Source organism: Pteropus medius, unplaced genomic scaffold (assembly GCF_902729225.1).
Source record: "Pteropus medius unplaced genomic scaffold, Ma_sr-lr_union100, whole genome shotgun sequence".
Taxonomy (NCBI): Eukaryota; Metazoa; Chordata; class Mammalia; order Chiroptera; family Pteropodidae; genus Pteropus; species Pteropus medius.
This window is the reverse complement of record NW_024346667.1, coordinates 11,198,415-11,220,093: the sequence shown is the minus strand read 5'-3', so window position 1 is coordinate 11,220,093 and position 21,679 is coordinate 11,198,415. Positions and strand designations below refer to the sequence as shown.

General features: G+C 35.0%; 1 protein-coding gene and 1 pseudogene across 2 annotated transcripts in view; both read right to left on the bottom strand.

Moving 5' to 3' along the window:
- The window catches only part of OTUD4 (OTU deubiquitinase 4), a 40,534-nt gene that overhangs the window by 7,110 nt on the left and 11,745 nt on the right, over nucleotides 1-21,679 (bottom strand). For both annotated transcript variants that reach the window (XM_039876044.1, XM_039876045.1), the window contains exons 4-19: nucleotides 20,351-20,397; nucleotides 19,610-19,682; nucleotides 18,046-18,127; nucleotides 16,286-16,418; nucleotides 13,946-14,003; nucleotides 13,588-13,705; nucleotides 13,431-13,495; nucleotides 10,997-11,091; nucleotides 9,882-9,985; nucleotides 9,593-9,779; nucleotides 6,101-6,263; nucleotides 3,627-3,750; nucleotides 3,285-3,340; nucleotides 2,482-2,562; nucleotides 1,431-1,569; nucleotides 586-846 (exon numbers count right to left, since the gene is read on the bottom strand). In XM_039876044.1, the coding sequence (XP_039731978.1) occupies nucleotides 586-846; nucleotides 1,431-1,569; nucleotides 2,482-2,562; nucleotides 3,285-3,340; nucleotides 3,627-3,750; nucleotides 6,101-6,263; nucleotides 9,593-9,779; nucleotides 9,882-9,985; nucleotides 10,997-11,091; nucleotides 13,431-13,495; nucleotides 13,588-13,705; nucleotides 13,946-14,003; nucleotides 16,286-16,418; nucleotides 18,046-18,127; nucleotides 19,610-19,682; nucleotides 20,351-20,397 (1,786 nt within the window). The remainder of the gene's footprint in view (nucleotides 1-585; nucleotides 847-1,430; nucleotides 1,570-2,481; nucleotides 2,563-3,284; nucleotides 3,341-3,626; nucleotides 3,751-6,100; nucleotides 6,264-9,592; nucleotides 9,780-9,881; nucleotides 9,986-10,996; nucleotides 11,092-13,430; nucleotides 13,496-13,587; nucleotides 13,706-13,945; nucleotides 14,004-16,285; nucleotides 16,419-18,045; nucleotides 18,128-19,609; nucleotides 19,683-20,350; nucleotides 20,398-21,679) is intronic.
- On the bottom strand, nucleotides 2,748-2,866 carry LOC120613696 (uncharacterized; annotated as a pseudogene).

The window sequence follows — 21,679 nt, the reverse complement described above, 5'->3', positions numbered from 1 at the left end:
TAACATTAGCCAGTTTCCCCAGAGACTTGAACAGCAAACCACTGACTAATAAAATCATCCACAAAAATCCAGGTAAAGAGCACACAATCATATTGCATTACTTTCAGTTTTTCTACAAATAGGAAATTTTGCAACTAAACTTTCTTTATGGGGGGGGCAAATATTTTTAAAATTCTTTTAAAAAATATATATTGTTGCACGTTGCACTACGGTAACAGTTACTGTGTATTATATTCATTCTCTGTAATTTTTTCATGGATGAAGTAACAGACTAGCGATGATGAAACTGAGTAAATGTTTAGTTATCTGATTTTAACATTATTAAGAATTCAAAACGTTTTTAGGCCATTTGACACAGGAGGAGGGGCAGTTACCAAACATACAAAAAACATAATTCAATCAAACACAAGCAGAGACAGAAGAGAGTGAATGACTAATAGTCAAACATCTGCTGTCCTTCCCAAGGAAGACTTTTGGCTTACTCAGCAACATGACCTCTGACCTCTACTTATATTTCTCAGTTAGGTAGAACCTGTATCAGTACTTGATAAATAAAATCAAGTTGGACTTTGAGAAAAATCTCACCTTTAGGCAAGTCCTCCCCAGTGTGACACAGTGAATAAGGTGGTGCAATGGCTCGATCTCCCTTTTCATTGTAAGGAAACCCAGGGTAGAGTGGGTCTTGGTAAAGGCTCAGTGTCTGAGGCAAAGGCATCAAGGGCTGGTTAACTGCCTGTATTGACACAGGAACTGGAGAGGGTGTTAAATGAGCTTGGGACACAGCAGAATCAGGTCCAGTGGTCAGAGTCTGTGTCACTGACAAAACGGGGATTTGCGCAGGGACACCTACAAAAGAGAAGAAATCACAAACTATAAAAAGGTGAAGATAATTCTCCTGTACAAATGTTAAGTTTACATTAAGCTAAAAAGTAAAGAATGCTATACAACTGACATAGCTGGTGAAAAGGTGTGTACTTAATCTAAAGAAGTGCTTTTATGCCAACCAAGGACCTTCTTGGACACAGGAGGAAATGAGCCCAGGAAACAAGCTTTGTGTCAACGTCTCCTAATAATAGCTCTTATAAACATGTAGACACAGAGCCTGGCAAAGGGTTCAACAGTGTGAACCCTTAAGAGCTGGCCCATGGGGGAATGCAAACTGTGGTGCCAGTGCTGAGCAACCACAGCAACCAGCAGAAATAACCAATTCAAACATCTTGTTCCTGGGATGTTGAGGCCATATCTAAAATGAATACCAAATGAACAGGGCCCTCCCACACTAGAAGCAGAGCAAAGCACAGGATCACAGAAAACTCTGTGAGGCTCGACACAACTAATCCTACTCTGAGGTCAAGCCCTTGAGAATTTCATCTCTGATTTGGAAGTCTTTTGTTGGATGGTTCACTGGGTTTTTTAAATTCTTATCTAACCTGTTGGTCCAAAAGTTGTAGGTTCACTTGGCCAGACTGGCACAGTGGCTGGTAAAGAAGGCACCGCAGGAGTTAGATGTACCTCTGGAGAAACTAGAAGGGGAGCTGGATTTGACAAAGACACATGTTCTGCTGGCTTCTTCAAGGAGAGGGGGTAGAAAAAGACAAGAGTTCATTTTGCTTAACACTAGGTTTTAAACCATCAAATGTATCTTGAGCTGTCTACCTTTTATACAAATACAATTTCTATATAAATGGTCTTTTTGGTCTTGGGGGGGGGAAAACAGCTTAAAATTCTGCACAAATCTGATCCTAACCAGAGATTGCCTACCAAAAGTTACATAAATCACTACCAAAGTTAGAAGCAAACTCTAAAGCACTTTGAACACAATATTTTTAAGGCGAGGAAGGAAAATCATTGAAATCATCTTGAAATTCATGAGTTACTTAGAATAGCTTCTTAGAAAAGACATGCCATAGAACTATATGCTAACTGCCATGAAGGATGTTAACTGAAAGGTAAGAACTTTCTCTACTCCTATAATAGATCAAGAATCAAAATGTCTGCTAGAACTCAGGTTCTTCATCATTAAATTTTTAAATTGGTGGTATTGCTTTTTAAATGTGTATTTTTCTAATCTCTTCATTATAGTCTAATCGTTACATTCCTTCCCATCTAGGAAATAAGGATGCACACGACTTTTTTAAAGTTTTGAAATAGAATAGAAATTCACAATTTCTCTTCAAAAATGCAATTTTCAAGCCAACCCACCACACAGGTAACTAACACAAGGTACCAAATAAATCTTATTCAAAATCAATTCAGAAGAATGGCTTTTGTCCCCCAAAATGGTGATAATATAAACAACATTCCAAAATACTGAGAATATTCTAGACTAACAATTATAAAAAATCTAACTGCACTAAAAATATGATGCTAAAATATATTCGCCCATTTCCTATACAGATGTTTTGTTTTTAAATGATCACATACAGAGCTGAGAAACCCAGAGAATGGAGCCTTCAGAGTCAGAGGCAACAGTGTACTTACTTGTTCTGCAGGAGGTGGGCACTCTAATTTCTTTGACTTTGATGGTGATGAAACTTTTGCACATTTATCATCACTAATTTTCTTTGGAAGCAAAAATAAACAAAAAAACCGTAATTTTTTAATTCAAAGACCCACATTCTATCTATGACCATTGTGGTTGCCTTTATTTTTATTTATTTTTATTTTTTTAGGCAAAGCAATCCTTGGTTGACCTCACAGATTGCAAGGACCTTGTCAGTTTACAATCCCTTATTTTTTATTTTTTATGCCTACAGCACCTGGTCTTCCAAGGTGGTCTCCCATCCAAGTACTAACCAGGCTCAAACCTGCTTAGCTTCCGAGATCAGACGAGATCGGGCTTGTTCAGGGTGGCATGGCTGTAGATGCCTTTTTTTTTTAGGTTACCTTACCTGTACCTGACCGAACTCTCATGACTGGTTTTTTTTAATTACATCTGGTCTTCAAAACATACATAACTTTGCCTATACATCTTTATCATGAAACTACTGGAACATTTATTGGGGGCATGGTTTCAAACAGCACAGTCTTCTTTTAAGTCTCAATCTACTATAGAGTAATGGAAAGTAACAGCTACTGTCCACCAATTCAGACTGGTCATCATAATGTACCCGTGAAGAAATGGTTATAATTCATGAGTGAATTTTCCTCAAGCATTATCATTTTTTTTCTCTACTTTTCCACCTCCCTAACAGTTATAAATGATAAACTCAACATCTTCAATTTCTTCCTGCTATATGATCAGTGTTAAGGGAAAAGATGTAAATAGCATTTAAAACGATTACCTCCAATGTGCTTGGCTCAGGATTTTTATCCAAGTGAGTATGTCCATGGATAGAGTCTATAACAGATCAATAAAAAACACAGCATCAGCCACTAATGAGGTTTGAAGACAGAAAAACAAAATAAGATAGAGAAAGCGAAAAATACTATTTGAATTATGTTTAATCAGTGAAAAATAGTTTTCAGAGTAATATTTAACATGAACTTTAGTTTTAGTCAATTTCTCTGCTAGTGAAATATGTGACATTAAACTGCTTAATGATTTCAGAAGGGTTCTCTTCGCACATGTTTAACTTTAAACCAGTCATCTCTAGCATCTGCTTTCAAATGATGAAATGACATACCTTTATCTTTTCGTTCTTCAGTATCCATCCTCCGCCTGCTTCCTTTTCTATCACTTATATGTGATGATTTTCTCTGGACACATGGGTTGCTACTCTGAGAAGGTGACTGACTGACTGACGAGCTCTTCAAATGAACAAAACCCAATACTCTGTATTAAAGATTTACTCACAAATATATGAACTAAAGTCTTGTAATTAATCTCACTCTTCACATGTCAGACTAAATCTCTCAAAATTCATACCCTATTATCTTTACACTTCCAAAACTTCAAAAAATAGGACCTACAGTTCATATTTAACTATACACTCTATAGTTACAGGCTTATTAATAAGTCAAAGTATTAGGCAATCAGATCTTTGGTCTAAATTATTAGTAAGACTTCATATCCCCATTTCAGGAAGCCACCCTGACCAAACCTTCACCTTACAACTTACATTCTCTGTATAAAGAATAGCACCCTTCATACCAACCTTCAAAAGCCACCATTGTAGAGCCATAGTTCTTTGTGGGGGAAACACAGCCAAATGCAAATTAGCACATATTGCCATTAGGATTATCATCACTGAAATGCTACTATCAGCAAATTATATAAGCTCTGCATGAGATGCAACCTTCCAATTGGTGTAACAAAGAGATTGGAATAAGTCAGATTTTTAAGCTATTATCACTGAAAGTCCTTTCCTCTACTGGCACTCTGCAAGTAAATGCTGCACACAGCTAAGAGGAGGATCTCAGCCCTCCGTGACAGGTGCTTTCTACAAGACAAACCTGAGTCGCTATGAAGTCCAACACACGATTCAAACTGACTAGTCTAATGATGAGTATGAAGATTCCATTTTAACAATAAAAAAATTTCGTAATCTATTCCCACATTACAATAGTGGTATTCTTACCCTTAACTAACTGAAAAAAAGACAAAAAGCGATGAGTACAAGCTCAAATGATTTGCAGTTTATCTAAATGTTATGGAAAAATAACACATCACATAAAGATAAAATATACTTAGCATAAAGACCATGCCTAAATCACATATGAATTTGGGCACTTTTCCCAATAATTCCAAAGCTCTAACCCCTGTGCTAGACTGAACTATTATTCGACATCGGCTGTTTTCAACTCATGCCACTAAACCAGCAGTCCCCAACCTGTTTGGCACCAGGGACTGGCACTCCTATAAGAACCTAATGCCTGATGATCCAAGGTGGAGCTGAGGCAGTGACACTAGAGCTGGAGAGCAGCTGAAAATACAGATGAGCTTCACTCGCCCGCCGCTCACCACCTGCTGTGCGACCTGGTTCCTAACAGGCCACTGACCAGCTCTAAAGGGTTCCATAGAGGCCAGTGGACAGAGGGCGAAGTGTGCAGGGCATAATGTTTTATACTAGTGTATGGTATAGTCAGCATCCTGTAACATTTCATTTTTTTTAATCCACTGTTGAAAAAAAGTGTCCAACCACCATTATGGATCACAGATCGTTTGATATCATTTACCAATATTTAAAAGACCATAGGCACAGGGGTCCTAATGCCGTGAACTAAATTACCCTTCACCTATGAACCCACTTCACAAAGTATTTACTTCACTTGACATGAGGACAGTTATCTCTTGTGATTCCCCTAAAAGAATTAAGAAACTTAAAGGGACAGAACATTTCTTTTATCAGAGAAGCATCCATTACAGACACACAGAGCTAAGGCAAAGAAACCAGATTACATGTACGACTACCTCCAAGAGCAAACACTCTGAACAACAGCTCTTACTGTATGGATTATTAGGTCCTGGTATGTTCAATAAGGAATGCTGAAAAGACTTTCCTGATTTTACAGATGTTATCTTTTAACTGAATCATGAGCCTCTAACTACATATTACTTTGACTACCAAAATAAACATGTTCTGGTTCAAAAACAAATGCTTAACTACAAGTGAGCTAACTAATTCACTTGCCTCCACTCTGCCACCAACTAGTAATATATTTAGAAATCATGTACCTCAAGAAAAATGTGAAGAAGGGCAACTACATGATCTTTAAGGTACTCTTCAGTTTTAAAATTAATTCATCTACCATTAGAAATTATGGTTTAATATAAAAACTACAGTTGACCCTTGAACAACGTGGGGGTTAAATGTGCCAACCCCTTCCACAGTTGAATACCTGCATAAATTTAACTGCAGTAGCTCTCGGTCTCTAGTTATCTGCAAGGGATTGTTCCAGGACCCCAAACGGATACCGAAATCCATGGATGCTCAAGTCCCTTATATAAAATGGCATAGAACAGTGCATACAGTTGGCCCTCCGCACCTGTGGATTCCGTTTGGTTGAATCCACAGATACAAAATCCAAGGATGCAGAGGGCTAACTATTTATCGAAAACGATATGTGTATAAGTTCAAACCCATGTCGTTCAAGGGTTAACTATATGTTAAGGATAGACTTCTAAATAATAACTCTTAAGATCTCTTTCGATACATACAGAAAGAGCTGGGAAAGCTTGTTCATCTCTGTTTTGAATCTCATAGAGTAAACGAGATTCTTCTATAGCTTGCTTCTCTCTACGTTCTTCCGGGGAGAGGCCAAAATAGTTAGATTCTCGACTCGTGTGATCAAAATCCTCAGCTCTCTCACGATCAGGTTTTCTGTCAAATAAAACAATCTTGTCACAAAAAAATAAAACAAATGTATTGAGTATCTAAAATAAAATAACCCATTTAGCAATACAAATACTTGACTAAATTTTGCTACACTGTAACATTATAGAACTTTTGGCAACTTGATCAATAAATATTTAGCAAATGGAAGCTACTATATCATCACCCAACATTACAGAGTCAAAAAGACAAGTTTACAATAGGAAGGAGGAAAAAAGAAAAAGAAAACTCATTTCCTTTGTGATACAGAAATAATTGGTTTTTTTCCCTTTTCATTGGAGCAGAAATGTAAGCACTGTATGTATTTCTCTACTCTCTTAAATACTTTCTTAAAAATTTGCTTTCAAATAAAAAAGAAACCTGTCACCCCAATAAATTTAATAAAGAATAATAAGTAAGAGAAAATAAAAATGACCTCTAACAATAAAATAAATAAGCCAAGGAAAGAGAATTACTAGTTCAGGTCTCAAAAGCATTCTAATTTTCTGTTCCAAGTAAAGGACGACATTCAAAGGAGACACCAAGACTATCCTGCTTTGTGATGACATCACCTAGGGAGATGGAAACCTAAAAAAAATTAGAATGCTCCAGGCTAAATATCAGGTACGCAGGTGAGATTGCTATCATTGTCTTAATGAAATTTTGGTCAATGGGTGACAAACAATTCATGACTAGAGCTTAGTAGCCAATGACATAACCCTAACATTTTATATAGCTTGCAACCAGTACAGGCAACATGAATACTATTTCTGTGTACCTAACAGTTCTACAACAAAGGAAAATGAAAATCCAAAACCTACAGGAAAAATACATTGTCACTATACAAAATGATACAATCTTCCTAAACACTGGGAAGGATACAATGATACTATCTGATTTTTTTTACCTCCAAAATAGAGAATAGCCATTTTATCTCGTAAGTCACACTTAAAATCACACCCTAATTCTAACAGGGCAGATGTCAATCCCAAGAGTACTGGGAAAAAAAGGCAGGGAAGGAGCAAATCTGGACCCTCATAATCTTAGACTAGTCCTTCTCGAACCCCAGGGGTGGAAGACTCAGCAAAAACTAGGAGCCTCTATAAAGTTAACAGGATGTTACTGCATGTCCTACTGCTCAGAACTATCCATTACCCTCACCCACCAGAGAGAGAGAACTGAATCCTTCCTATTTGCACCTAGCTGATTAGGGATATTCAGCAATTGAAACCACATATAGAAATCCCACTCAGTTTTTTATTACACTTTTATTTTCTCTAAAGGAAGAGACGATATCAATGAGGAAGAAAGGAAAAGTGAGAGGTCATGAAGGTCTCATGCCCAACATTATAGTTTTTTTACTCTATATATAATTAGAAGAATTAAAAACTGATGTGATAAATACTAGAAAGCCAAGATAAACTCTAATAGTCCACTTAAATCAAGTGGACTGTTGGTTATAAAACTGTAAACTTTGACTAAATTTTTTTTTAGAATCTCAGTTTAAATATCTAATCAGCAGCAGTCTCTAAATTTGTTTTTATATAGTAGTAAAATCCACTCTCATTCTCACAGCGGAGAAGGCATACTAACTGCAAATACAACTTAGGTTCCTATGTAATCAGTCACAATGCCAAAATTCTCTAGAGCTTCATGTCTATGTACTACTCACTGCTTTCTGTCATCAAATGTTTTTATGAGTAATATATAGCTAACACATAAAAAAAGAAAAGGACCCTAATGAGACGAAGACATTCTACATTGGTCTAATCATTCTAACAATTCCTAGGAAATTGGAAATAACAGTAGAAACACCTTGAATATAAATTCAGTTTGTGGTAAACAAAAGTATATTTAAATTAGCCACTTAGTAGTCTATGTGTATTTTCTTTTTTTAATCTTTAAGACACTAAAGAATATCCTTGTGTTCAAGAGAAAAATGCTTTTCTATTAAAAAAATGAGAATTTATTTTTTTTTAAATCTCATTCCTGCCTGACCTTCCTATATTTACTTCATATTTTTAGGTTCCCAAAGTTAACATCTGAAGTAAGTCAGAACACTTAGGTACTTTGCTTGCATTGGATAAGATGCCACACCAGATGCTGATGGAATCTGGTCGATGTCCAAACAACAGAATTTAGCCACAACTGGTTGATTAATGGCACAAATTCTGTCGGGAGAGGTCACCTACCATGACCCCAAAAGCCCCTAAACACCAAGGACTGTAGACAACAGCAGAAGTAGAAGACAGGCATGGAACAGAGTTCTCCTAGAGCCTTCAGAAAGAGCATGGCCCTACTGACAACTTGATTTCAGACTTCTAGCCTCAAGAACTATGAGAATGAACTTGTTCTTTCAGGACACCTAGCTTGTGGTACCTTGTTGCAACAGCCCCAGGGAACTAATGTGTATTGGTAACAAGTCAGCCTATGAATCTACAACTGTTTTGAAGACATTAAATAAGCTATCTTTAATGACAAAATGTTAAGTACATTCCAAAAAAAGTGGAATGCCCAAACTCCAGAAATAAAGGAACTAAAGACCAGAGTTTAGCAAGCACATAAGCTGATGCTACAGCTGTTCAGACAGCTGAAAAGAGAGAGCCTGGATGGGGACAGCACTGGTCATAGTTTGGTCCCTAAGAGGTTACAACGCCTACTGGAAATATGGCCAAATTTGCATGAAAAGGACAACTTCCACTTACAACACATCCTCTGAAATAAAGCTCCTCCCAGGGCTACAAACTACACGGAATAGCAGATTAAGGAAAAAATAAAATCCACAGAACAGGAAATTATGACCCTGAAGTTCATCTATCTATCTGGATATTCAGTCAGAATGCTGAGATTCATGATTACATAAACCTAAAACCTGTAGCCCCATTTAAGACACATTATTACAAACAATCCAAACTTCTCGAAACAAAATAAAAGCAACCATTTCTGTTGACTTAAGTTCCTATATAAAGAGAAACATTCTTAGCCTCCAAGGAGTTAGGAATGCAATCTGAAATCCAGTATTTAACATACTACAAGCTACCAGAAAACTATTAAGTGCAGAAATAGATTTGGCTAGGATAAGACCTCTTTTGAAACATTTGAAAAAAAGTTATTCAAAAATAAAGATGTTTTACCCTACAAAGTTACTTTGATTTGTATGAAGAGAATTATAAGGAATTATAAAATCCTCACATAGTATTTTATCAATGATATTTTTTAATATTATGCTGTAGACAAGTACATAAAAAGTTGTAACTACTTAAAAGCACATAATATGGCAAATAAAAGAAATGCTCCTCACTTAACTTCTACTTGTCTCTTGCAATGAGGAAGGTTACCTTATGATCTGTGAGGGTGTCCTGCTAAGATTTTTGTGCTCGCTGGAGGGTTTCTGAGACTGTGACCCTGCAGAATGACTAGAGGATGCATGCTGTCTTACTCCTGAAGAGTGCTGGAGTCGAGGAGGTAGTGCTGATGGACCTTTTACTGGCTTGCTTGAATTCTTTGGCCCTCTGTAATCCATTTCTGTGACAAGAAGCCAAAAATACTTCATAATTTTCCTCTTGTAAACAACACCATGTACTATCATCCATCCCCCAAAGAAAGAATAACTTGATGTGCTCCTACCAGAATGAAAATTTTGTCCAGACGGGGAAGGTTTTTTCATCTTCTTCCCTGACACTGTGTTCCAGCTTTCTGAGGGAGGTGATTTGAGGTTCTTAGGCAAGTGCCTTTAAAAGGAAGGAAAAGACTTATAATTATTTCAAGTACTCCTACAAAGGATATCTACTGAAGCATTCTGCATCAATATTTCATTTGCAACTTACATACGAATTTCTGCTTTTTGTCCTTATATTATAAACAAAGACAAACCATTTAGCAATCCAGGTGTAATTCTAATCAAGTAAGATGACATAAATCGAAAGCATATTTTCTAAGCTAAAAAAAAAAAAGACTAAAAGGCCTTAATCACAACTGAAGTGAAAAATTAGATAGAGAAGGAATCATTACTATTGTTAGATGTGGTTATGGTGCTGTAGTTAAGGTGGGGGAAGGGAAGAGTCCTTACTGTGTTAGACACACATATTAAGCACCTACAGGTCTATGAGAAATGGTGTGCTGTCTCAGTTTTTTCCAATTCCATTTCCTTTTCTTTTTAAAAAAAAAAAAAGGGTTAGGGAGAACAGATTAGAAAAGACTTCCAAATGCTGCTAATTGCTCAAACAAGGTGATGGGTATATTAGGGTTCACCGTACTATCCCCCCTTACATTTGTGTATGATTGACATTTCCCACAGTAAAGTTTAGGTATGACTTACTACCTTATCTCTAACAAAGGCAACAACAACTGAAACAAAAGGTGCTCTAAAGTAACACTATATAACAGTAAGTCAACCATAAAATTTTACTCCATCTGACATTTACTAAAAATTAACTACATGCAATGCAATACTGAATATTAGAAATGAATATAATCCCTGTCTTCCAAAACTCCCACTTTATAGTTATAATAGAGTCAATTTCCCAAAATGCCTTTGTTAAGAATGGCACATTTTAAGCAGTAAACGAGTATTTTTTATTTAAAATGTCATCGTTCAAAACGCTGAATTTGAACTCAAACTATTTCTTCAAAAGATCTTACACCTTTAACTTAATTTACAAATACATGGCCATTTAGAAATCCTTGTGATTACAATAGCCTAAAAGGAAAAGACAGTTAATGCCTTGGATAGCAGTACATACTTCTTTCCAAGTTCTTCACCCAAAACTGGTCCGTTCTCAGAGTGAACTCCTTGAAAGTCGGCATTAGAAAATTTTCCATTGTGATTCAACCTAACCTGTTGAACAATTCCAGAAAGATCAGTCACCTGTCGCCTTGCATGAATAATCAGTTTTTAAATTCTATTTTGTTTTCAATTAGAGAAAATGAAACATTTTTAAAATGTTCAAAAAGTTCAAAACAGTATACAATAAGCTTATGTACCTCTACCTAAAATACTTAGTTTACTCTTCCAAAATTATTCTAAATAGTTTTTCTAAAAACTTCAAGAAACAGGAGTACGATCTATTAATGCTCTGAACAAGAGAGGCAGAATGGCCTAGTTCTGACCTCAGGGCTATGGCACCAGGCGCACCAGGATTCCAGGCCTGGCTTTTCTAATTACCAGCAATATGACCTTGGGCAAGTTACTTCTCCAGCTTCAATGTCTTCATATGCAAAATGGGGCTAATAATAGTACCAAAGTCCCAGGACTCATTGAGATGGAATGAGGTACATAAGATAAACATACAGGATACAAGATTAACCATTATTATAATTGCTATGATCTTCTCACTTTTCCAATATTTAAAATGTATAACTGTGACCTTCTTTCTCCCTAAAAATAGATCCATTATCTGTTCTCTAACAGACAATTGATATTTCCCAACAACAAATTGTGAAAGAAGAGCAAGCCTTTAGGTTTCTTTCTATAGCCGAACGATATACACTGAACAGGGCAACAGCCCATCACTGCACTAGGAGCCCATCACACGCAACATTACTTTGAGTAACCGCCTACTTTTATTAGATCAAAGTGCTCAGCTGAGGTTTCATTCCGCATCACAATAGGACACTCTGCCTGCTTCTCTTCAACAGTTTAACAATAAAAAGATTTTTCTGAAGTTAATTTGTATCAAAAGTTTAAATATCTTCCATGCTTTCTTGAGGAAACAAAAGTCACCCTTGAGTCTTAGATGTTTCCATAGTAGAATTTCAATTAAATTCTAACCAAGTGAAATTGTCAAGTAGTAGAAATAGAACAAAATATTCTAAGGAAAAAATTAAATCAAGTATCTGCTTTACCATCTACTTTGTCAACAGCATCTACTTTACCAAAAGCAACTGCAACCTCAAAGGAAACAAGCTTGATTTAAAACTGATTTAAACTAACGAGTAACACAACTTCAGTGATGCAGCATAAGATAAGCAATTTTCTCTTCTCTTTTAAGGGGGTAGAGAGGAAGGAAGAGCCCTAAGCCCTGGTTTTACTCTTCTCTTTGTCTTCTTCCAAGTTTTCCAAAGCACCACAGTAAAAGATTCCCCAATTCTGTTCTGTAATTAGAGCACATTTCTGACAATCTCATACGGAGGGGCATAAATGAATCATATCCTCTTCTTTCCTTTCAAATACTGCAGAATCAGAACACTATTAAATGTTCTTTATAGGTGTCCAGATATAATCCTGGTCAATCAGGTACTTTTCACAAACCATTTTATCACAAAGGAAATAAATGAGTGTTCTCCCCCACATGTCAAGAATGTTTGTCAATGGCTATTCTTAAACTAGCTTAAAATAGCAACACTTTTCGATGGAAACCATTTCTGATGACAATTATCTTCCAAATAGCAATATTTTTGTGTATGTGGGTTGTTTCTGTTTTGGAAATAGTAGCAAGAACAGAAAGAGAGACCTTGGAAATTATGTTATCCAGGGTTTCTCTAGCCTTGGCATTGTTGACACTTTGAACCACATAATTCTTTGTATGTTGGCGGGGTCCTCGGCAGTGTGGATGTTGGCCTCTACCCGCACTAGATGTCAGCAGCACCTTCTCAGTTATGATAATTAAAAAATGTCTGCAGCCATCACTAAATGGAGAGGAAGGGGGAATCACTCTAAGTTAAGAAACACTGATATAATCCAACTTTCCCCTTTAATAAGCAGCTACTTAAGTCCAGAGCAATAATCTATTTAAAGTAAATGGTAAAACTCTTCTTACTGTTCACTCTCCTTTCTTAATCCAAGAGAAAAACATTATATGTCTAACAATCTTCCAGGATGACTTTTGAAAACAAAACAAATTGTATGTCAAGCTTGCCAATTTCAGTAAGTTATTTGTCAACTGTAATGAAACTATCTAAAGATCTAGAATGTTACTATTTTTTCTTTGAAGCAAATATCAAAGATTGAATTGTTTTTTAAAGATCATGTGATGGGAAGCCCTGGTTTTAGATAGACACAGTTTTGATAATGGATTCAAATGGGTCAAAATGTTAAATATTTATAACTATTACAATGTATATATGATAAAATATATTCTAAAATCTCAAATTAACCCATTCAAACTTGATCTGTTTTCTCGGTTCCTTTTAGAACAAGATTTCAAGTAAAATCTTTTCTTCTATGTAATCACTTACTTGACATTTATCTCCAACTTCATACTGTAAGCCAGCAGCAATAGAATAATCACGCTTCTGTTGAGCTGTAAACAATACCAGTATAATATCAGGTTGATTTAATTATTTTCAAGTGCCACAAGCAAACTTAAGGAAAATGCAGATTTTTTAAACTCACCTTGTTTAGACTTCAGCCAAATTTCATATTCCACATTTCTATAGACTGCTGGGTTGAGTGACTTAAGAACCTTTCTAGACAAAGGAAGGCCTGGGGTGCTTCCATTGTTTTTCAGGTGCTAAACAAACAAAGTCAGGAAGTCCAATCAACACAGAAATGCTTGTAAAACATTTTTGTTTGAGATATGTATAAGAATAAAGTCAAAACAAGAAAATGTCAAAAATTAGGAAGTCTCTGAAAAATTTCTTACTACTAGACGCTACTGACTCTTGAAAATGTACAAGAGAAAAAAATTAGGACTATAATTTCATAAACTCTTATATTAAAGAACTAGTTAAAACCATTAGAAAAAAGATACCTGATCACTTGACGAGGCTTTATATCCATTTACATCATTAGCAGTGGTAGTTTTCTTCCTTCGAAGGAAGAAATATAACCATAATTGAGTACAAAATGTGTTTGTATGCAAGTAACTTATTCTAACTTCATATAAAAATCTTATAAGTCAGAGTTATAGTCCAAATGTCAAAACTATATTCCAATGAGCTAATACAAGTTTTAGTAAAGTGTGCATACGTGTGTGTACGTATATATAAAACATAAGTCAAAGACTTTGATCAGTAATCCTCACTGGCTTAATAATCGAGAAAACAGAAATAAACTAAAATTTGGGTGGACAGAATAATCAAGTTTATAAAACATTCAAGGCAAAAAAATTCCTTTCAATACATGAGTCTTCATTAAACAAAATATTCCACTACAATAAAATGTACAATCTCATGAGTAGATACAAATTAAATAATTAATCGATACGTTAAATGCTGATAACTGCCACAGGGGTGGAGATGACAGTGTTGAGACGTAGGCTAAAATAATTAAAAAATGGGATGAAGAAAGGAATTGTTGAGATGTCTTTTTGAATAAAGAATTAAACCTGGAAAGACAGCAAAGCATATGGCTAATTTGGAATTCCAGGCAGAGACAGCAAGTGCAAAGACCCTGAAATGGCCAAGAGGTTGGCAAGGGTGGAACAGAATGATGGCAAGTCGAGTACAGTGTGAGGTGAAAGACTCCCTTATATTCTTCTGTCCTACAATTCCTCCTTAATAAGTCAATCTCTAGTCTTCAGGACAATCCCCAGGTCTATGCCGTTAAACACAGCATTCTTTAAGAGAGCGCCAGAGAGCGCCATGTATCTAGATAGTCTAGAAAGCACCCATAATTTCCATTACTTTGACAATGACCAATATGCATACAAAAAGAGCATTATGGCACAAGAGTATAATGACATCCTTGGTCTTTCTCCTAATTAGCACATTATGCCTATCTTACCATGAATATGTTAACACTGTTCCCAATCATTTTGTCCTCCCTAAGCCAGACATAACACAACTGAAATCTTAATAATGCAAAAAAAAGTTAACCAGAAAGGCTTCCATGGTCCAAGGGCTACAATAATACGGTATAAAAAGAAAAAGAGCATTACAATGAGCATACCTTCCCCTGGTTAACTTTCTCCTATGCTCAATGACATACGTATCTTAATCAGACAGGTGCCTGAAGAAAACCATGGCGCAGAATTTCTATCTGTGCAAAGTTAATCAGTCTATTGTAGCATATTTACAAAGGCTGAGCCACATTCTAATCTGATTCATTTCTTTCTTACAAAGAAATGATAGTCAATCAAATTTTCAATCAGGATCAGAAAACTTTAATGCAACAAATGCCTGGAATTATAGATAAAAATAAGATATAGTCAAGTATTTGATATCCTAAGGCTTAATTTATTTGCTTTCTCTAATTTCACATTTAACACTGCCAAGTAGAATAGTTTTAGAATATTTTTAGCTTCATTGGGAATGAGTAGGGTTAGTTTTTATAAAATATAAACTTCTTACTATTGTTGATAAAAATTTACATTGGACACTGTATCTAGGAACTAGGCTATGTACTTTACATGTTATCTTATTTATTCTTCCACATTCTCCCCTTTAAGGAAATACTAATATGTCCTCATTTTAGAGCTGCACAATTGAGGCTTCCTAGTGAATTTAAGTAACTTGCCCCAAATCTAGTTAGTTGGCCAGAAGCCCAGACTGAAAACAAGGTTTGGATGTCCACAGCCCAAGTTCTTAAATACTACCCTATACATCCTTTGTGGAAAAAAAAATAAGCCTCAGAGACTCAAAAGTTACTTATTCACAACCTAAACAGAGGCAACATCCAGAGCTGTTCACAAACTTATATCCCAACTTAGGATCTTTTTCTAAAAAGAAAAAGAGAAGGCATTATCTAAGAAAGAAAATAAAAGGAAGTCAAGAAAATCAAAACGGCCATTTTTTTCATCACTGGATATGTAAACAATTGACAAGTTAACCTTAAAATTTTACAATACACACACATATCGTAGGACCAAATCTACTCCATATGTATGCATCTATATTACATAGAAATAGAATCTTATCAACCAAAAACATCAACTTTCAAAAGAAATAGTCCCATAATAGAAATTAGGTAAAATCATGTAAAATTTACCTAAATTAGGTAAAATTAGGGAAAAATAAACTACTGCAGATCGCTATATTTTTGAAATATCCTAATACCACAATGTGTCAGACAACTCCATGAAGACACATTTACTGAACTATTTCTTTGTATGGCACTACAAAGATATTTTAGAATTTAAATTAATTCTTACTTGCAACTGTCATCCTCTGAATCTGATATTTCACTGTTGTTTTCATCAGTTACTTCGGAGGTGTCTAGTCCCATCAAGATTTTACTAACATCAGTTTTAAACACCTTCTCATACAGCAATTCATAAAGAAGAGCTGCAATTAACAAGAGAAATGTTATGCAACATTAACTAATTTTATGTTCTAATATAAAATTCAGAGTGTCTATTGCCCAAGCTTCTAAAATCCTAACTAGATAGATACCTGCAACATCTACGGTCAATAACACAACTGAATCAGAAAGTTACTTAGATAGAGAACAACCAGAATTTCTGTCTGTGCAGTTAATTAGTTTGAAATCATTACATAAGATACTGCCATTTTAAAAACTATTAACACAAAAAGGTATCACAACCGTAAAACAAGTATGACAATAAAAGCTAAACATGCACACTGAGCAATTACTACATTCTATGCAGTGTGTTAAACCTTTACATATCTTGATATTTAAATCCAGCACAATAGTATATTTTAATTGTACAGATGAGGAAACTGAAAATTACAGATACCATACAACCTGTCCAACGTTAATAGACTTGGATGGAAAACATTAAGAAACATTAAGATTGCTTCTAGAAAGAGAGTAACTGTTCATAAGAGACTAAAAGAAACTATAAAATATATTCTCACAGCAACCGTTAAAGCAGCATAGCAACTTTTTTGCTTAAAAAAACAAAAAAAAGTGGAAATATGTACTACCAACTATTCAAAAGCATCTACATATGGAGTTTAAGACTCTCATTTGGTTTTACTACAGTGATCTTTATGATAACAAGGCACTAAGAATTCATCAACCATGAATGGGTGCCCACCCCAAGTTCCCGAAGAGAACTCTTTCACACAGACCACCTTTCTCCTCCTCATGATATCGTCCAAACCACAGGCATTCAGAGTACAGGAAAAGTAGGCTCCATAAGCTATCCTTTCCAAAGCTGAAATGTCCAGATTTTGACTAACTGGGAAAAGAGGACACAGCCCAGGATACAGACAGCTAGACTTTCATACCTCGAGAGATCCATCAACTAAAAAAATCTGCATTAAACATTATCTTTTACTGGTCACCACCTGCTTAAGAACAGGGGAAAATGCTATTACATGCCCAGGACTACTACTTTGTATGAGTGATGTGCAATTTGTCAGAACAGATGATAAAAGAGATAAAGGGAGGAACTACCAGGGTAGTAATTCTCAATTGGGAAGGGAAGGGGCATTTTATCCTCCCAGAAAATGTAACAAAATCTGGTGATATTTTTGGTTGTCACAATGGGAGAGAGATCTACTGGCATCTACTGTGTAGATGACAGAGATACTACAAAACATGCTACAATGCACAGAACTGCCTCACAACAAAGAATTATCTGCCCCAAAATGTCAATAGTGCCAAGGTTAAGAAACCTTGCTCTAGAGCCAAATCTAATCAAATGTTTGATTCGCTTGCTCATCTAAATTTTCAAGCTATCCACTACCAGCTTTAAAAACACATACAAATCCTTATTATTGAACTTAATTACGGCAGGAAAGAAATTACTCTGTATTTACAAGTCAAACTGCAGCTACTAGCTTTTTTCTCCCCTATTTATTACATAATATTAATATTTTTGGTAACCTAAAGTTCTCAGAAATGTCTTTTTAAACAAAACAGTATATTTGCCCTGACTTGTTTAAATTAAGACTGGATATTTTAGAGATTAATTTCCTATACAAACACAAGGGCGATACTTACACTGACACATAGCAGAGCTCTCTTTATACTTTATGGGATAGACAATATCATAATGATTTCCATTTGAAAAACACAGTAATACCTGAAAGAGAAAAATAAAAGATAGTTTTCAGCCCTTCATATATCACATTTACATAGTAACTTATTATCTACAATATCTCAGAATTACTAATAAGTAATTTCTAAACAGTGAGTATTTGGGAAGCAACCTAAAGCTCCAATGTAGTCAGCTATGGTATATCCATATACTGAAATGTTACACAGCCATTAAGTCAGAAAGTTCTCAGTGACTTAGGGAAATGTTTATAAGATCAAAAAAAATATATACGATATATGAAAACAATACGATTTCAACTGTTTAAAGAACAAGAGTTAAGAGATTATAAGAAAATATTCTAAAATCTTATTAATGCTTACCTTTAAGAGACAGAATTAAAATTAAATTTCTTCTGCTCCTTTTCAGTTTTAAGTACAGCGAACCCTTGAACAATGTGGGGGTTAGGGGCACTGACCACCCTCCACCCAAGCAGTCAAAAATCCGCATACAACTTTTGACTCTCCCAAAACTTAATCACAGTCCTCCCTCAGTATCCACAGGGGATTGGTTCCAGGACAGACACCCCTGGCCCTGCAATATCAAAATCCAACAGGCTCAAGCCGTTCATATAAAATGGCATACAACAATGGAAAAAGTTGGCCCCCGCACCTGCCGATTCCCAACCTCAGATGAAAATACTGTTTTTGATCTGCAGTTGGTTGAATCCCCAAATATGATACCCTGGGACACAGAGGATGGACTATATATTTAATAAAATCAATGTATAAGTAGACCTATGCAGTTCAAGCCCATGTTGTTCGACTACTTTCTAAATAGTCAATTACTTACGCAAAGAGAAATGTGCACTTTTGTTCAGATTACGTTTAGATTTTGTTTAGATTATGTCATATTCCAAAAACTGTACTGAGAAAGGCCAGATCCAGAGCCACACATCTTGGAAAACCCTAAGTTCTAATACAGGTTGTACTTCATTCAATTCCCCTCCTCCTTACCACCATTAGCATGGTGACAAGACACTTCAACTTGGCCTGGATGATTCCAAAACGGTTCATTAAAACAAAGCTCTCTTTTCTTCCTAGACTTAATATAATTTTTCAATTCTTTTTGTTTTGTGAATAAATAATAACACCTTAGCCAGCAACTTATCTTTATAATGGAAAATATATCATGATTACCAAAGTATTTCTTTGTGCAATGGCAGAACCTATTTTCAAAAGTTATTTTACTATTTAATGTGTATACTGATGCAAAACAATAACAGTCTAGTTAATCACATATGATTTTTCCTTCTCTAGTAAAATGTTAGGTTTCAATACAGTAATCTGTAGGGAAAAACAAATACAAAATAATATGGCTCGATAATTAACAAGAACTTTAAAAAACTCATTAGCTAAACTTCATGTAGAAATATTTCCAAAAATCTCTTTAAAATTATAGCTTGGGAGGTCAAAGTGGCAACTGAGTGGTTTTTACTTAAATCTTTTAGAAACACTTAGAAATTCTTACCTTTTCAGGAAAATTATTTTCAGTTACTTGTGAAGGAGAAACATTTGGTTCCCGATAAATTACAAAATCTTTCCTGAAAATAACATTTAGAAATTACTTCTGATGCCATGTATTTTCATGAACTGAGATTTAATCGTTCATTCATTCATCATTCATTCAAGAGCTTAGTATGCGGCAAGCAATGGTCTAGGCACTAAAGATATAGCAGTAAACAAAAGACAACAATGGAATAATTTAAAAGCATCTTTTTTAAGGAATAAATTTCAAGTATAACTTACATATGTGTGAATTCAGATATAATTCTAAAAGGAGACCTCAAGATCACAGAAATTGTGAAGAGGAAATTTATAAAGAAAAGAAAAAATAAAGCATTCATCACTTGTTCCTCTATGAGGCACCAGTAATAAAACTGATTAACATGGCCTCTGTTGTAGTGGCCATTCAATGCTACCGGCCCTGAGAAACAGGAAATCATTTCTCTATAAGGTTGGTAAATGATATCGTTTATAGGCCTGGAAAAACTTTTGTACTCCTTTCCAAAAATATTTTGAGAATTAAAATTTCTAAACATTGACATATCTAAATGTCAAAATCTAATAGAAAAAATAAAAATTTTAAAAACCTTAGAAAAGATGCCTCACAACTAAAGCATAAAATTGCTATTTTAACAATTTTAGTATAATGGAATATACTAATTTCCCACTAACTTTATTTTTGTTTAATTGTTATTACAGTGTTTACCTGTACATAAGAGAAAGGGCACTTATTTCCACCTGTCCAACCCATTCCTGTATTAAAAGAAAAAAAAAACATGGCATGTAAGTGTCTCATACTTTTTACAATATACCTCTAAACAATATTTTAATGTGTCTCTTTACACAATATACCTAATGAGCTAGAAAAGCTCATTAATGTTTTTGGTACTATAAGTATTATAAAAGTATTTCTATAAAATAGGCTATAATATATAACAAAAAGCAACCTAAGTCTCTGTTGCAAAAATTGTTAGTATTGGTGTGTAAGACCATGGAGTGGTATCTCCAAGGTGAGAGTCTGCTGAAAGCAAGGGCTCTGTCCTAGCACCCAGGACAGATCCTGGCACATGGTACATGCCCAGAAAATGAGATATAAAATAGAAGCAGAACTCAGAAATACGAAAAGATAAAAAAGGTCACGTCTCTTATCTTCAGGGTGATTGAAGGCACAAAGAGAGTAGTGTCCCAGCAATCATTCTGAAAAGAGGTAGAAATTCTACAGTCTTAAAGGAGTCACTCTAAGTCTCTATACCTTTTAGAAGGAAATGGACAGTAATTCTAAAAATTTTAAAATATGTTCGTGTACTCTGACACAGCAATTCAACTTCTATAAATCTTATCTTAAAGAAATATTTCATATCCATTAACATAAAAATAAATATGTTCATTCTAGATATTTGTAATAGTTAAAACAAAAAAGTCTTTAAAGCCCCAAGATTACACTAATAGGAAAGGAATATTGAAATAATTTATGTTTCATCCACACTACATATGGAACACCATGCAATCATTAAGAATGAGGTATACTCATATGAACTGATTTGGAAAAATTACTAAGACTAGAATTAAAAGTCCTAGTAAAATAATCCTATTGTGTAAAACCAACAAAAAAGCATGTTTAATATGTATACATTCCAAAAGAGGACAGGAGGGATACATCTTAAATTGACAATGGAGACAGGGAATTGAAGATAAGAGAGACTGAAGGATTCTTCATACTTCGTTTTGTATTAAATCTTTTACCGTGACAATGTAGTCTATACTACTTACGAAAACAGTGACCATCAGTCACTAAAAATAATGAGCTACAGTAAATGAACGCTGCCACTTTTTCCTTGGAAGAAATTTGAAATAGGAAGAAGATTTTAGACAATGTTTTTATCTCAGACAAGGATAATCTTCCCCTCAGAGACTTTTCATTTTAATCATTCTTTAAAGTTGGCTCTTGTGTTCAAAATGAAATGGGTGCCATATATTAAAATAGATTTCTTAAAATAGGCCTCTGCCTAACAATCACAGCTTCTCATAAACTGCT